Source organism: Corapipo altera, unplaced genomic scaffold (genome assembly GCF_003945725.1).
Source record: "Corapipo altera isolate COAL_440 unplaced genomic scaffold, ASM394572v1 77b, whole genome shotgun sequence".
Lineage (NCBI taxonomy): Eukaryota > Metazoa > Chordata > Aves > Passeriformes > Pipridae > Corapipo > Corapipo altera.
In genome coordinates this window covers 3595962-3611813 of record NW_020884933.1, presented here as the reverse complement: position 1 = coordinate 3611813, position 15852 = coordinate 3595962, and the positions used below count along the sequence as shown (strand labels likewise).

The window sequence follows — 15852 nt, the reverse complement described above, 5'->3', positions numbered from 1 at the left end:
CGTCACTTTTGTTTTCTTGTAACATTGTGAAAACCTCGTGTCGGATCGAGAGCTGGGGCCCTCTTGACTAATCGCCTCTCCTTTGTGTTTTTAGATTATAGGGGCAATTAGTGTTGTCAAAACCTCTGGCAATTCTCTTTGCTCTTGACAGGGTGTCAGTCCGCTGGGCGAGAAATGGAAGGTGTTATAACTCTCCGGTAATTAGGATGCCTCCGATTTGAAAATGCCAGCAAACGTGTTGGAGGGGCCGCGCGGTGGGGGCGGGGAGGCCGCCCGGATGGGGGATGCGGATGAGCAATTAATTAGGGGCTCTCATTCCGAGCACGTTTGCCAGCTGATGAATTGGCAGAGGGAAATTAGCAGGATGCTCAGCTCCCGGGAGCGGGCGCACACCCCGCCGGTCTCGCCCTCCTCGCCAGCTCCCCTCCTTCCCAGATGTTCGCCGAGGGCTTTGCACAGCTGGCTGGGAGCACCTGAGCACCCAAACAGCAGCTCTTCACTGCTGCTGCTGCTGTGGGGGGCTTGGGGCTCTCTGGTGGGTGCTGGAGCCCTTCCAGGGTGCTGTGGCTCATCCCTGAGGATGCTCCCCAGCCTCCGAGCCCTCCACGGCCGGAGCAGTGGGAGCAGCCCCAGCCCTTGGGTGGGAACTCGCAGCAATTAATCAATAACTGTGACATGAGGGCGGCTGGAGGGGGGATCACAAATGGAGCTCGACCCGTGTCCCACGCCTCTCTCCAGCAGAATGCCTGAGTAAATAGATAAGCCTTGGCAGCCTCCCTTGAAGGTCAGAGCGCTCTGAACACCCACCACGGGTGGGAGGGACTGCACGGGGCCACCCTGTGGTCCCATCCCCACTGGGCTGGCTGGAGGGGGAGGCAGCAGCCATCTGCTTTCCAAGGAAAAGGGGGGCACCCAGGAAGGGTTATTAAATTGCAGCGAAGCCATAACTTTGGGCTGGTGGGATCAGCGGAAGACTGGGACGAGGCAGCTCTCGATGGCTGTGATTGGGAAGGCATCATTGCTCCACATGGGCAGGACTCAGTAGGGCTGGAATCCATCACTGACACCTTCTCTGGAGCATTGCTGGGGGTGTGGACCCATATTTTGATAACCAAAGGCAGGGGCTGGCAGGTTCTCTCAGCCCTCCCTCCTCTTGGCATGGTAATTACGTGGGTTACCAGTGTCAGCTGGAGGTAAAGCTTTGATGTGTCTGTGGAGAACCTGGTAACCTCTTCCTCCGTGCTCTGCTTTGCGAAGTTATTTGGGTGATCAGTATCTTCCCACTTCCCTTGTGTTTCCCTCTGCCCTGCATGCTCCGGCACCTCAAGGGAAGGAGCTGTGGTTTGATGCCCAGTTCCCCCAGCTCAACTGCATTTAAAGAAGAGCACCCTCTCCTCAGGGTGGGGGAGCTCACGGTTTAGGAAGCTTCACCCCAGTGCCAGCTGCACCACGGGGCACCTCCCTGCCATTGCCATGTCCTGGCAATAGCCTTGGCGTGCCAGGATGGACCAGGAGCCAAGAGCTTCACCTGAAGGTGAGGCAGGGATGGAGGGGCTTGGAGGATGTTCCAGGAGAGGTGGGAGGCACCTGTAGGCTGTTGGCATTTGGGGAGGGTTTCCCAGGGGTGGAATGGGGAGTGGTGACGTGTCCTTGCTCTCACAGGTGCCCGTGTCTGTGGCCATGATGTCCCCGCAGATGATCACGCCGCAGCAGATGCAGCAGATCCTCTCTCCGCCCCAGCTCCAGGCCCTCCTGCAGCAGCAGCAGGCAATAATGCTGCAACAGGTAACGCTGCACCTGGGCTGCATCCAGCCAAGCAATTCCCACTGGGTCCAGGAATGCTGGAGCTGGCTGTGGGCAGGCAGATGGGTCCCTTCCTCCCTGGGTTCTCGCATTCTCCACATATTTCCTTGGGGATTCCCAGCACGTTCAGGGACAAAAACAGCTGCAGGTGCTGACAGTGCTGGCAAAGCTGGATGCTGCTGCTCAAAGCCCAGAAAATTCCTGCACGAGATCTGGTTTGGGGCTGCCCAGCTCCTGGGAAGAGCTGTGGTTGGGGTGGGTGCTCTTGGCTTGATGCACCCCAAGCAGAGCCCCTGTGGCTGCTGCTGGGCCTTGGGCATGTGCCTGTGTCCAGCTCCAGACCTGAGCACGTGGGTTTGTTTCTCATGGCCTGCTCAGCTTTTCCGGAGTGTTCAGTCGGATGGGGAGGGAAGAAAAAAGAGGAGAAGAAAAATAACAAACCTCAACTCCGAAACAAAACAGGTCTGCTTGGGTAAACACCTCCTGCCAGCGGGAGGGAGAGAGGGAGAAACCCCACAAGCATCCTCCACACCCTTCCTCCTGCCTCCAGTACCTGTTTACTCCAAACAGGCTGATAAGGATTCAAGGTTGGCCCCAGGGAAAGAACAAAGGGTAAACACTACCCTGGGTGGGTCCTTCCACAAGCCTCTTTGGAGCCGGATAAAGAAACACGTTTGACTGCAAATTAAACAACCCAGGCCGGAATAGCTCGCATTCTCCACCGGCAGAAAACCAAACATCACACCTCTCACCCCTGACCCAATGTTCCTGCGCCTGCTCGGCCCCGCTGCAGCCCTGGCTCCGGCTGGCTCTGGGGTAAACACCCAGCCCCTCCAAACCTGTTCTCCGGCAGAAACGGCGAAGTTGCTGCTGTCAGCGCTGTCAGCCCCGAGCTGATAAAGGATTCCCGGCATCCACAGGGGCATTCCTGAGCCCCTGCCCGGGGTACGGGCGGGTGGGAGGGGGCTGCGGGGTCTCGCTGACCTCCCCGTGCTCTGCCCCCCCTGCACACACCAAATCCATCACCCACAGTTTATTTAGGGCTGGGGGGGAGCTGCCTGCGGACACTGGGACCCTCTCTGGTGGTTCATTGTGGGGCTGGGGGTTTGTCCCTGTGTTCCTGGACCAGCAAAGCTCTCTGCTTTGGCTGGGGGGCTGTGAGGGGCTGGGCTGCCCATGGAGGGGGTGCAGGGCTGAGCCCCCAGCACTCGTAGGGTTGCACCAGCCAGACCAGGGGCTGTGGCTGCTTCTGACCCCTTCCCAGCTGGGAGTCCCCCTGACTCCCACTGCGATTGCCAGGGGGGTTTTGGGGTCCCACTGTGCCGAAAATGGGGTTTCCCCACTGCTGAAACACCCTGCTGCCAGAGCACCCAGGGCTGCTTCTAAGGGACATTAAAACAAGCAGCGGGTTTGGCACTGCTGATGTTGGGAGATTTCACTTGCTGTGGGGATCCAGAGCCTTTGGGAACATGTGCTTAGGGTTCTTCTGGTGCCCTGACTCCTCTGGTGGGTCCTTTCCCTCCACCCTGCAGCCAGGAGCCTACCCTGATGACACAGTGCCAGGAGCTGACGTGGCTGTGGCAAAGCCTGGTACTGGGCTTGGGGTGTTTCTGCTGCTAATCCGGTTGCTCTCTCCCCTCCCAGCTGCAGGAATACTACAAGAAGCAACAGGAGCAGCTTCACCTGCAGCTATTGACACAGCAGCAAGCTGGAAAGCAGCAACCCAAAGAGGTGAGCTCACGTGGAGGGCACTGGGCCATCAGATCTGGCGGCAAATTAAAGGAGGACCGGAGCACAACAAGGTGTGCAGGAACCCCAGCACCCCGGGCAGCAGGGAGCCAGCAGGGATGGGACACAGGGGCATCCTGCTCCGGGGGGTGTTGGATGGCCAGTCCAGGTGCTGGGAGTTGTTGTTCTTCCTCCTCCTGTCTGTGATCTGGCACGTGCACCGAGCTGCATCGTTCTCAGCAGCGTGTCCAGAGACTGTGGGGTGTGTGGGGAGTAGTGAGGTCAGGGCTGTGGGGCTGCTGGACCCTCCCCAGGGACAGGGGCAGGTCACTGCCCCCAGCACAGAGCAAGGCTCCCCAGTTCCCCCTGGGATGGGGGCAGAGGAGGCTCAGCTCAGCCCTTGCCTGGCACAGCTCGAGTTGGACAGCCCAGTCTTGGCTGAGCTGGTACAGCAGCACCCTGGCAAGTAGGCAGGGCTGGTCAGATGGGAACCCAAAGCAGGGCTTTTCCTGCCAGGAAGGGCGGTTTTCCAAAACCCCAGCACTGTGTGGAGTAGCAGTGACGCCAGCAAAGGGCTTTTCCAACGGGAGACACTCAGCCAGGGGATGCTCTCAGCCCCTGCTGGCACCGTTTTGGCAGCAGTGGGCCCTGTGCTGGGGAGGTGGGTGCCTGGTGGAGAAGCATTTCATGCCCATGTGATTCCATCAGTGTTGTATAACTCCCTTTACACAACAGTTTTTGCTGTCCTTTCCCACAGTGATGCCCTGCCTGGTGTTGTGGCTGTATTTTGGGGATGTGCCAGTCACACAGAGGCTGGGGACCAGCACCAACTGGCAGATAGCACCACTCCCTTCCTTTTCCTTATATGTTTTTGCCTCTCTCTCTCCCCAAATTGCTGCACATGGTCCTGGGTGGGGTGTTCTGTGCAGTGCACGTGCTGATTCATACCTGGCATTGCTGCCCTTCTATCCAGTGTCCTTCCCTGGGTGCCCAGCACAGAGGGACGTGGGGCTGAGCCACTCACTCCACGTCCTTGGCCAAGCATCAGTGCAAGCAGGGGATTGGGGTGCTGGGGCTGTTCGTGGCAATCACCCCTCCACAAATCCAGCACCCTGATTAATACTCACCCGTCCTCAGGGCTGAAATTCAACTTTTTTGGGGGGGCAGGAAAGATTTTAAGCCCAGACTCTGCATTGGTGTGGCAAAGAGGGGACTTGATGGCAAAAACACATTGGCATCAGAGGACCAGGGTGGCTGGAGTGGCTCAGGGTCGGGTTGGCACCTACTGCAGTCTCTGCAGACTGACCTGGGCTTTCACTGCGGGGTGGTGGCATATTTACAGGGTCAGGTTTATCAGAGCCATCTGCAGGAGCTGGAGTGGCTGCTGGTGCTCCAGGAACGGGGGAGGCATAAATCTGAGCTTCCTCAAGGACTTTCCTCTTGGCCGTGGCGATGTTCTGTTGCAGCTCTGAGCGGGGATATAATTAAGCTCTAACAAAGCACTTGCTTAGCGGGCTCCGGTTTAAAAAGCACGTGTTAACTTCTAATTAAATGGTACAGAGGAAACGGGAGATTCATCCACTAAGAAAGAGAGGCTGGTGGGGGGGAAGGGGCATCAAATGCTGCTGGAGAGGTGTGTATCCAGCTCCTGGCAGCATCATGGCTAGGAAAAGCACCCAGGGGGTCCCAGCAAGTGGATGTCAGTGTTTCCCCTCCCCAGACCCCCCAGACGGGCTTTGTGGGGTTGGGCTCACCCCAAGAATGTGGGCAGCTGCTGTTCATAAAGCCCGTGCTCTGCTTTGCCTGCCGTGGCTGCCCCGATGGCACAGGGAATAGCTGGCGTGTCTGGGATGCCGCCGGAGAGCCGCTCTTGGCCGGCGTCGGCTCCTTCCTGGAAACCCGCGGCCGGGTTTCATTACAGCCCCGCTGCGAGGGTTGTAAACCTTCTGCTTCCCCTCTGCCCCATTCCGAGGGCTCCTCTCGCCGTAACTGTGAGCCAGCAGCTCGGCTGCGGGAGCAGGAGCTGGGAAGGTGCCGAGAGCAGGGAGCAGCATCTCCTGGAGGAGCAGCTCAGATCTCCTCGGGAGCAGCACAGTTGGGAGTCCCCCAGCAGGGAAGGGGAAGGGGAGAACAGGAAAGGAGGATGGAAACGTGTCAGAAGAGCCTGTTGGCAGCATCCTGTCCTGGGGGTGCTGTGTGTCCCTTGGCTGGGGGAAGCTGTGCCACAGTGGGGGCGTGAGGAAGGGGCCAAGCAAGGCAGCTGATCCATGAATCCATGAATCCCACTGGGATGGGGCTGAGCTGCAGCACATCCCAGTCCTCCTGGAGCATTTTCCTGTGCTAGGGTGTGATGGTGAACCCCCACCCCCAGCAGCATCGTGGGTGTGGGGGGAACAAGGAGCTGTGGTGCAGGGCTGGAAGCTCCAGGCAGCCCCTCACCCTCATATCCTGCTCTTCCCTGAACACTTGGCTTCTCCAAGCCCAGTGCTGCAAGGGGCATCCGGCTGCAGAGGCCCCAGTATTCCCTGAGGGCGAGGCTGGAGGGTCTCTGTGTGCCCCCAGAGCTGCTGGGGGCGGGGGTTTGTCCCTCTGCCGAGGCAGGAGGGGTTGGGGAGGGGGTGGCGCAGGGGGGCTGCTGGCGCCTCACCCCAGTGTCAGCTTAATGAACTGCTCCTGTCAGTCCCGCGTGTCACAGTGAAACTCCTCCTGATGTGCTCATAAATCAAAGTGACGGCGGCTCTTACCCCGTAGCTGCACCCGCTCAGCTGCGTCTAATGCACGGCAGCGCTCGGGACCCTGGCCCTGCACTGGGACGGGGGCTGGGAACGGGCTGGGGGGGCCCCAGTGCAGGATTTGACCCTTACACAGAGCCAGCTCCTCTGGTGGGTGCTGGGGGCCCCCTCTGGGGGGGACTCGGGTGGCTTTTCCGAGGGGAGCAGAACTCGTGGGGTGAGGACTGGCACGTGAGGTTTTCCGTAAGGCTGGGGCTGTAATCCAGGTTCTCCCTGCCCTGCCTTCTCCAGGGAGAATTTGGCATGGAACCTGCAGGTTGGAGGGTGAGTCTGCAGGTGGGTGCACCTCCTCAGCCTTCCTCAGGGGTTTAGAGGTCTGTGGTGCCACAGTTGTTCCCCAGTGATGGCGAATTGGCTTCCCCGGGTCCTTGGTTTGACTCAGAGCAGCACCAGGACTCATATTCCTGGGGTTGGTCCCTGTGTTTGTGGTCTGGTGAACTGGAGGGATGCACATGTGGATTTGAAGCATGTCAAGGTCCAGGTTCAACCTGGACAACACCATCCCTGCCAGACCATGTGTGGGTCAGGGCTGCCCGGGGGCTCGGGGTGTCCGACTCCACCGGCCACAGCTCCGGTCAGGCCGGGCTGGGAGAGCCCAGCCAGGCTGTGGGGCTCAGGGACATGTGCAGGGATCCTCATGACTTCATCCCTTCATCCACTCCCAGTTCCTCCTGCTCCACAGTCTGGAAGTGACGTGAATGAGGCTGTGCTGGAGCAGAGCTCGGGCTTGCCCCGGGGCCCCCGGGGAGGGCGGTGGCGGAGCCGGGAAGAGGAGGAGAATCCCATCCTGTCCCATCCCATCCCAGCTGCTGTTTCTAACCAAGGCAAGGGCACTCGTGTCCATCCCACGTGGTGGCAGAACTTTCTCTTGCCGGGAGGGGACACGGTGGGGGACAGAGCTGCCTCTGTTGAAGCCCTCTGGCTGCAGCCTGGTCCTGCCTGTTTTCCTGTATCCTGCTGATCCCATGGCCTGAAGCCTTCCTGGCTCAGAAGCGAGGGTGAGCACAGGGATTTCTCTTCACTGAGCAGAAATCGCTTTGATTTGTGCCTTAATCTTTAAGCCTCAGAGGTGCAGGGCTGAGGCAGAGCCAGGGAGGATCTAGACCTGACGCTGGGGAGGACAATTCCACCGTGGCCCAGAGGTGGACAGGGCAGGGAGGGTCTGCATATTCCTCTGAGGCTGAAGAAACTGGAATAAACTGTCTCTGTGCCCTAGATAGGATTCGTGGTTGTGCCTGACTTTGCAGAGCATAGGGGTTTGTAGGGCAGTGTCTGGATCTTGTCCTCTCCCTCTGATTCACAAAGCCACGGCTGAGCATCCACAGGGATCCGCCTGCATCCCATGGGCCCATGTGGGTACAGCAGCATGTGCTGATTCCAAACTCAGTCATGGACTGGGATTGCCATGGAGAGTCTGTCTACTGTTCTCTGCTGATGTAGCCTCAGGGACCATCAGGAGATGTGCCAGGTCCCTGGGATTCCCAGTGCATCGGGGCCTGAATCCCTATAACACTCAGGAAGAACAAGGACATTTCCCATAGCACAGCTCTTGTGCTCATCAGTAAGGACACGGACATGGAAATACATCTTTGGGGGGCTGCAAAGTGCCCCCACTCCCGAGTGCAGTGAGGTGGGGGATGTGCTCCAGCAGGGGCTTGGCCGGTGCTCTCCGGCTCCTCACTCCCTGCAGGCACCGTCTGCCCAAACAGGGGGGTTCGGGGGGTTCACGGGGTCACGGAGCCGCCTGCCCCGCTAATGAGGCCGGGCAGCCCCGGGGCAGCTCCCCTCTCCTGCCCGGCTCGGATTAGCAGCTGCCTGTCCCCAGCCCTAATTGAATTCTCTCCCCTTCACTTAATTCTCATGGATTTCTCGGCGCCTCCCCAGGGACCCGTCCTGCCTAACTAGTTTAGGGCCAGCGATGCTGGTCAGAGCACGGCTGGCTCCTGGGGATGGGGGGAGAGTCCCCTACCCGGGGGGTGCCTGTGGCTGGGGTGGGGGCAACGGTACTGGCACTGGGCACCCCCTCCCTGCAGACAGTTGGCTTCAGCCCCTCACCACGGAGGGGCTCATAGCGGTCGATTTTGGCAAATAGGGATAATTTTCTGGCTTAAAGGAGGGTCCTGTGCATCCAGGGTGCTGGGAACCCCCTTTTTTTACAACGACATTGCAGCTGAGCCTCCCCCATGGTACCCCACAGTTGGGGTTCACACCCACCTCCCAGCACAGCTGGTTCTTTGCTCCGAGCAACTCCCAGCTCCGCTCACTCCCTCTCTTTCCAGTGCTTTATTTTCCCTTCCCCTTTTCCTTTCCTTCCCCTCCTCTTCCGATAGATCAAAGCCTCCGTCCGGCTCAGCCGTGAGCTGAGCAGGCCCGGCAGCAGGATGGGGACAGGGGCAGCCCCAGTGCCCCCACCACGGGCACCCCTGGCTGCCAGCACCCCTCCCCTCGGCCCCCAGCCCCTGCCTCCCCTGCGGGGCTGGGAATAAGGCGCCTGGATTTGTCCCTTTTGTCTCGGCAGCCGTTGGGGAACAAGCAGCTGGCCTTCCAGCAGCAGCTCCTGCAGATGCAGCAGCTCCAGCAGCAGCACCTGTTAAACCTGCAGCGCCAGGGCCTGGTGAGCCTCCCACCAGGGCAGGGCACGGTGCCCCTGCAGACCCTGCCCCAAGGTAAGGACCCCCAGTGGGGTGCCCTGCATGGGGGGGGCCCATGGCTGCAGATTGCCCTGCTGTGGGTGAGGGGGGCTGGGGAGGGGCTGTGCTGTTGCTTTTTCTAATGCCCCCAAAGTTGGGGTCTGATGGCATCAGCGGGCAGAGCTGGTGCAGGGTTGGGCTCCGTGTTCCTTTGGCAGAGCAGTGCAGGACTGGGGCACCTCTTCCTCTGGCATAGGGGTGCCAGGGTGTGGGGAGAAGGGGTCGCCTCCCTTCTGGGAACAGCTCTGTGTGGCTCCCTGGGTGCTGAGAGCACCTTGTTTTGGGCTCCCTGATGGGGCTGTGCAGCCTCCCCTTGCCACTGCTGGTGTTGTGGGCTGGACCTGGCTTTGGGTGATGGTTTCCCCGTGCTGGGCGAGGTCTGGGGAGCTAAGCTGTGCCAGGGGGCAGGGAAGGACCCTGTGGGTGCCCCTGCTGACCCCGAGCTCTCTCTCCTGCCGTAGCCGTGTGCCCCTCAGACCTCCAGCAGCTCTGGAAGGAGGTCACGGCTGCCCAGCCCGTCGAGGACAGCATTAAGCAAGAAGGTCTTGACCTCACCACCAACACCTCCAACTCTACCTCGTTTTCGGCCGCCAAGGTCTCGCCTCCCATTTCCCATCACCCTCTGCCCAATGGACAGAGCACCATGCACACGCCCAGAAGGGACAGGTAGAGCCGGGTCGGGCCCTGGCACTTTGTGTTTTTATTCCTGGAGAGGTGGAAGGGGCCGGGGTCTGTCGGCTGTGGGGTTGGCAGCAGGGCTGGGCTGGGTGAGGGGAGATTCTGCCTGCCCCATAATCGAGTCCTGTCGCTGTTTTGCTGCACCCGTGTGCCCGTGGAGGACAGTGAGACGTCACTGGGGGATCTCCTGTGGGTGCCCCAGGGCTGTCCCTGTGCACGGGAATGCTGGAGCATCCCAGCTACCCTGTCTCATGGCCCCTTTCCCTCTTCTGCAGCTCTTCCCACGAAGAGACCCCTGGCTCCCACCCACTCTATGGCCACGGAGAGTGCAAGTGGCCTGGCTGCGAAACCCTCTGTGAGGACTTGGGACAGTTTGTCAAGTAAGTGTCCCTTTTTTGAGGGAGGTTTTTTTTTTTTGGACAAGGGGACAACCCACACTCTGAGGCTGGGGCAGAACGGAGCTGGTGGAGGGGAAAACTCTGGAAGTAGGTCCAGACACCCCAAAGTGTCTGCCCAGAGCAGGGGGACCCCATGCAGAAGGAGAAAACGCACCAGGGGTTGCTGCTGGAGTCCCCCATCCCTGGAAGTGTCCAAAGCCAGGTTGGACGGGGCTTGGGGGCACGGTGTGGGCTGGTGGAAGGTGTCCCTGCCCATGGCAGGGGCGTGGAACTGGATGGGCTTTAAGGTCCCTTCCAACCCAAACCATTCGATGAGTCGATGACTCCAGAGAAGGAGAGACCCCGTGCAGGAGGCAGGAGCGGGCAGGCGCCGGCAGCAGGCACGGGGGGCTCCCAGCTCCCTCCTGGGGGGCGCGGGGGGAGCAGATGGCGGCGCGGGAGCCCCGCTGACACCGCTTGTGGGCTCCGGCGCTGACTGATTAACTCTGCTGTCGCAGAGCCCTCTGCCAGCGTCAGGGTCAAACAAATTGTTTTCACGCTTCGTCAGAGGTTTACTTAATTAGTTCATTTGCAATTAGATCTCTTTGTAGCCAGGATTTTTAGCAAAGACATCAGAAGGAACTGACGGGCTCGCTCGCTGCTTCCCCCGCCTCCCCGGCTGTCTGCTCGGCCGAGGCGCCGGGCTCTCCATCAGCCAGGTTTTGGGGTTTTACAGACTGACCCTGCCCTCTGCCACGCCTCTGGCTCCGGTGAGAGCATCCCTCGGACCTCACCAGCCTCCTCATTCCCAGGGAAGGAGCTGGGCAGAGGCCTTACACGGGAGGATGAGGAGGTGTGAAGGCAGCCTGGGGAGGTTGGGGTGGTGAGTGAGTGAGTGATTCAGGCTCCTGTGTCCTCTTTCCTCTGCCTCTGACTCATGGGGTGAACCCAGATGAGGCATCTCCTCCCACCTTGCAGGGCATGTTTGAATGGCACAGGGCAGATGAGTGAGCTCTGGTTTGGAAGCTGGAGCTGGAGTTGGCAGGGGATGGCCAGGGCTGGGTGACAGTGTCAGGAGAGCTGTGCTGTGCCAGCCAGGGCTGTGGGATCCCTGCGTCCCACCTGCCTGTCCCCCTTCCCAAGGGACAGCCTCCCAAAAACACTGGTGAAGGGCTTCTGTCCCCTCTCTGCTAATGTGGGGACATGTCAGGCTGTGGGACAGGCAGATAGAAAACTTCCAGCTCCCAAAGGCCGAGCCCAGCTGGAGAGTGGGCCTGGCCTTGAGTCTGAGCACTGGCTTTGAGCCTGCTCTGAGCATCACCTCCGTGGAGCAGCTCAGAGAGCCCCAGGGTTGGGGTGGAAAGGGGCAGCATGGCCTTTGAGCAGTGATTTATGAGGGACAGGGTCAGTGGGAGATGTCTCCATTTCTGTTTGGCACAGCCTGGGCTCTGACAGCCTTTTCCCTGGAGAAGCAGCTGTGCCCTTGCTCTGCTGTACAGGGAGAGGAGCGGGGCTGGGGCACAGGGGGGTTTGCTCACTACAGGCTTGGCAGCTGGTCCCAGTTACCTGCCTTGTTTGTGCAAGTTGGGGCTGGAAGTCTCTCACAAACAGCCGGGTGAGACTCCTGCCCTGCTGCTGGGGCACCTTCTCCTGGGGGCATCCCCAGGCTGCTGCTCTGCTGGGTTTGGGGGTGAGGACCCCCACAAGGGGCTGCTGGGATGTCCCTGCCTCTGCAGCAAGTGACATCCCCAGGAGTCCTACCCCTCCCCGAGGAGGAGGGAGAGCAGTGAGGACCAAAGGTCCTTCTGCTTCATAAACACAAAGCGCCTCATAAACACGAGGCATGAAAGTGGTAGGATGAGGAACACCCTGGAAATGCCACCTTCTGCCTTCGGGGGTTTCCTTAGAGGGTGTAAGTCAACCTCCATAATCACACCTTTGTCCTGGAAACCTGCTTCTCAGGTCTTCCTGGCACCTCCTGCCAGCAGCCTTCTCCAGGAAAATCCGTGGGCTTTCCATCAGGCAGTGGCTGCTCCTAAACACCGTGTGGTTGCCACAGGCAGGGCTGGGTGGGTATGGCCCTCTTCCAGCCCAGGTCTGGGGAGATGGCACAGCCTGGTTTGCTCAGTCACTTGTGTGCCTCAGTTTCCTTTCTGCTCATCCCACTTGGGGCACCAGTGCCAGACCATCCCTGAGCAATTTGCAGGTCAGGGCTGATCCCAGGTGTGGCCCCAGCTGAGGGGGAGCATTTTGGGCATGTCCAGGCATAACCCTCTGTGTTCTTCTCCCCAGACACCTCAACACAGAACATGCACTTGATGACCGAAGCACGGCCCAGTGTCGAGTCCAGATGCAAGTGGTACAGCAGCTGGAGATACAGGTGGGTGCTGCCCCTGCCTCCATGGACATGGGTGTAAAAAGCCATCTCCTTCTCCCTCTGCACTCCATGCCTTGGCTGCTCTCCTCAGGGGGCAGCAGGGAGGTTGGGGACCATAACCACCCACCTGGGGACTCATTTCAAACATCCTTCCCAAACAGCAGTGTTGGCCCTGGGCTGCATCTGGGTGGAAATGAAGCCCTGGGCAAATCTCAATATGGTCCCCCCATACCAGCATCCCTGTGATGGGGCTGGAGGAAAGGACAAGCCATCCCTCCTGCCCAGAGTGTCCCTGTGGGTTCAGGGAGATGCCACAGATGTGGGAGGCACGTGCTGCCAGGAGGGTTCATGTCCCACAGGTGGGACATGAGCTGTGCCACCTCCGTGAGAGCTGCAGGGCCACTGGGGTCCTTGGAAATCAGGCCACTTATTTTGGTGGCTGAGCGTGGTCTGTGGAGCCCAACTTGGGGTGCTATTTTTGGAAAGGCAAGTTCTTTAAATAGAGCCTCTCTCAGCATCTCTGGCTCCCCGACGTGCTGTGCATAATTCGGTTAATGGAGAAGGGAGGGGGGGAAGAGGGGAGGAAATGGGGAGTTTTCATCTCAGGACTTGAAAGAGGGACAGGGCAGGGGTCTGTCAGGGGGTCAGTCACCAAGACCCCCGTGGTGTCTCAGTGCCTGGGTGCCCGGCTGGGGCTGGCAGGAGCTCAGGGCAGTGTGTGCGTGACATCACAGGGTACACTGGCCCAGGGGACAGTGGGATGTGATGTGGGGCACCCTTGGGAGCCTCCACCCTGAGTCACAGCAGCTCGGGGGGAGCTGTGGGATCGAGGAGAGGCTGCAGCCTCCTGGGTGATCCCTGCAATCCATCCTGCTCGCCGGCCCTCGCCAAAGCGAGAGGTTGAAAGCAATTACTGGGGCTTAAAGAGGGGAGGGAAAGGGAAAAAAAAAAAAAGCTGAAGGGCGAGCAGAGCTGTGTGTGCAGAGAGGAACCTGCCACGGAGCCACCAATTATGAAGTTTAGAGCGCGGAGCTCCCGCTGTGCCGGCGCGGAGCGTCTGCATCACGAGGGGAGACCTGTCAGCTCTAATGAGCACCACGACAGCACGAAAGCATCTGAGCTGCTCCAAACTTGCAGCAAACTCCGCTCTGGCTCCTGCCTTTAACTCCTTCCTCGCCTGGCCCCGGTGCCTGCCCAGGGATGGGGCTGGGCTGGGCTGGTGGGAGCTGGCGGCGTGCGGGGAGGTGGCCGAGCCCCAAGCTTTGAGGGTCCTGGTGGAAAGGGAAGGTGACGGAGGAGAGAGCGGGTGTCAGGTCCCATCGCCTCCGCCGGGCTCAAAATCTCTCCTGGTGCCACAGTGAATATTTCACCCTGCTCCGCACTCCGGGGAGTAAACAGGAGGGAGGTGCAGTTAGAGCAATGTTGGGAGTCCAGGGGGATGGATGGAGGGCTGGGTGGGGGGACAGGGAGCTGCTGGGGAGCAGGAGGAGGGCGAAGGGGACAGGGGCAGCAGACACCAGGGCACAGGCATGAGAGCACCTGGGAAGGGAGCATGAGAGCTGCAGTGGGTGGCCTTGCTGGTGAGTGGCAGCATGAAGGGATGGGAAGGGGCTCCCTTTCACCATAGATTTTTCATCTAACTGCACACACGGAGCTGGAATGGCCCCCGTGCCCCCCACAATGGGTGCTGCAGACCCCATGGAGCCACAGCCCCACTGGGGCTCTCAGGAACCAGCATCAGGCAGGAGGTGGCACCTGGGGAGACACAGAGGGTCTGGGCTGCCTGCCCAGACCAGGGCTGGGGGCTCATTGGCAGCTCCTCCAGGCCACGGGCACCTCCATGGTGAGTTGGGCACTGCCTGACCATCTCCCTCCTGCTCCTTGCCTCTCACAGCTGGCCAAGGAGAGCGAGCGTCTCCAAGCAATGATGGCCCATCTTCACATGAGACCTTCAGAGCCAAAGCCTTTCAGCCAGCCTGTAAGCGTGAGTTCCCTTCCTGCCCTCTACATCCCCACAGCCACCCCCTGTCCTCCCCTTCCCCCTCACTGCTGTCCCCTCTCTGCCCTGTGCATGGTCACCACCGGGTGGGCTCTGTGGTATGGACAGAGTGGATGCATCCAGGCCCGTAGGTGCATCCCATCCCATGGTTGTGTCCTCTCCTGCCGTTGCATCCCCATCCCTTGGTTGCATCCCATCCCTGCCAAGCCCAGCAAGTGTCCCCCCTGCGAGCCCCTCCCTGCCTGCTCTGGGGCACGAGCCAGCTCAGCCCTCCCAAGCTCCCGCTGTGCCGGGGGCTCTCCCAGCCCCTGCCTTCCCAACCACCCGTCCTGCCTTCCCCTGTCTGTGCAGCTGAACCTGGTCTCCAGTGCCACCCTCTCCAAGAGCACTTCCGACACGTTTCCCGACGGTTTACCTCATCCCCCCACCTCAGCCACGGCGCCCATCACCCCCCTGCGGCAGGGCCCCTCCGTCATCAGCTCTTCCACTTTACACAACGTGGGGCCCATCCGCAGGAGGAACTCGGAGAAGTTCTGCACCCCAATATCCTCAGGTGAGCTCCGGGCTGGGGCTCAGCACCCTCCACGCTGCAGTCCCTGGGTCCCAAAGCGGGTCCCTTCACCCCTCGCCCTCCCCTTTCCTGTCTCCCCCCAGAACTTGCACAGAATCACGAGTTCTACAAGAACGCCGACGTCCGGCCGCCCTTCACGTACGCCTCGCTCATCCGGCAGGTCAGTGGCTCCCCGTGCCCTGGGGTCCAGCTCTGCACCCCGAGACCTGCCTGTGGAGCACCTCGGGCACAGCTGTGCTCTCCCCCACTCTCTCTGTCCTGGGGGAGCCCCCACATCCACTGAACCCCCCGTTCTGCCCCTCGTGCCTCACCGTGGGACGGGTGTCGAACCCCAGCAGGGCATCGTGAGTGATGCTCTTGTCCCCTCTCTGGTTCCCCAGGCCATCCTGGAGACCCCCGACAGGCAGCTAACGTTGAATGAAATCTATAACTGGTTCACGCGGATGTTTGCCTACTTCCGGAGGAACACGGCCACCTGGAAGGTGAGAACAGCCCTGCTTGGCACCGTGGGCTCACCCCATCCCACCCAGGCTCACCCCATCCCACCCGGGCTCACCCCACCCCACCTGGGCTCACCCCATCCCACTGGGGACTCCCTGCTGCAGGAGATGCTCCAGCTTGTGTGGGCACCTCTGGTAAAGGATCGGTTCATTGCACAGCTCTGAGATGGTGCAGGAGATGATTTTATGGATAAATCCCCCATTTTCCCTGCCCAAAATGCATCCCTGGTCTGTGAGGGCACATCATCCCTGTGCTGGGCTTTTCTGTGGAGCTGAGGCTGGAGGAGAAGGGCAGAGACAAAAGAGAGACACTTGAAATAACAAAGAAGGTTAATGA

At 60.2% G+C, this 15852-nt stretch overlaps 1 protein-coding gene across 2 annotated transcripts in view; it reads left to right on the top strand.

Moving 5' to 3' along the window:
* The window catches only part of FOXP4 (forkhead box P4), a 36710-nt gene that overhangs the window by 13860 nt on the left and 6998 nt on the right, over positions 1-15852 (top strand). The window contains exons 3-12 of one of the 2 annotated variants that reach the window (XM_027659604.1): positions 1663-1785; positions 3448-3534; positions 8842-8989; positions 9475-9679; positions 9967-10071; positions 12361-12448; positions 14340-14423; positions 14796-14997; positions 15099-15175; positions 15396-15497. In XM_027659604.1, coding sequence (XP_027515405.1) covers positions 1663-1785; positions 3448-3534; positions 8842-8989; positions 9475-9679; positions 9967-10071; positions 12361-12448; positions 14340-14423; positions 14796-14997; positions 15099-15175; positions 15396-15497 — 1221 coding nt within the window. Of the gene's footprint in view, positions 1-1662; positions 1786-3447; positions 3535-8841; positions 8990-9474; positions 9680-9966; positions 10072-12360; positions 12449-14339; positions 14430-14795; positions 14998-15098; positions 15176-15395; positions 15498-15852 lie in introns of both variants that reach the window. The other variant, XM_027659603.1, reaches the window with a different exon arrangement.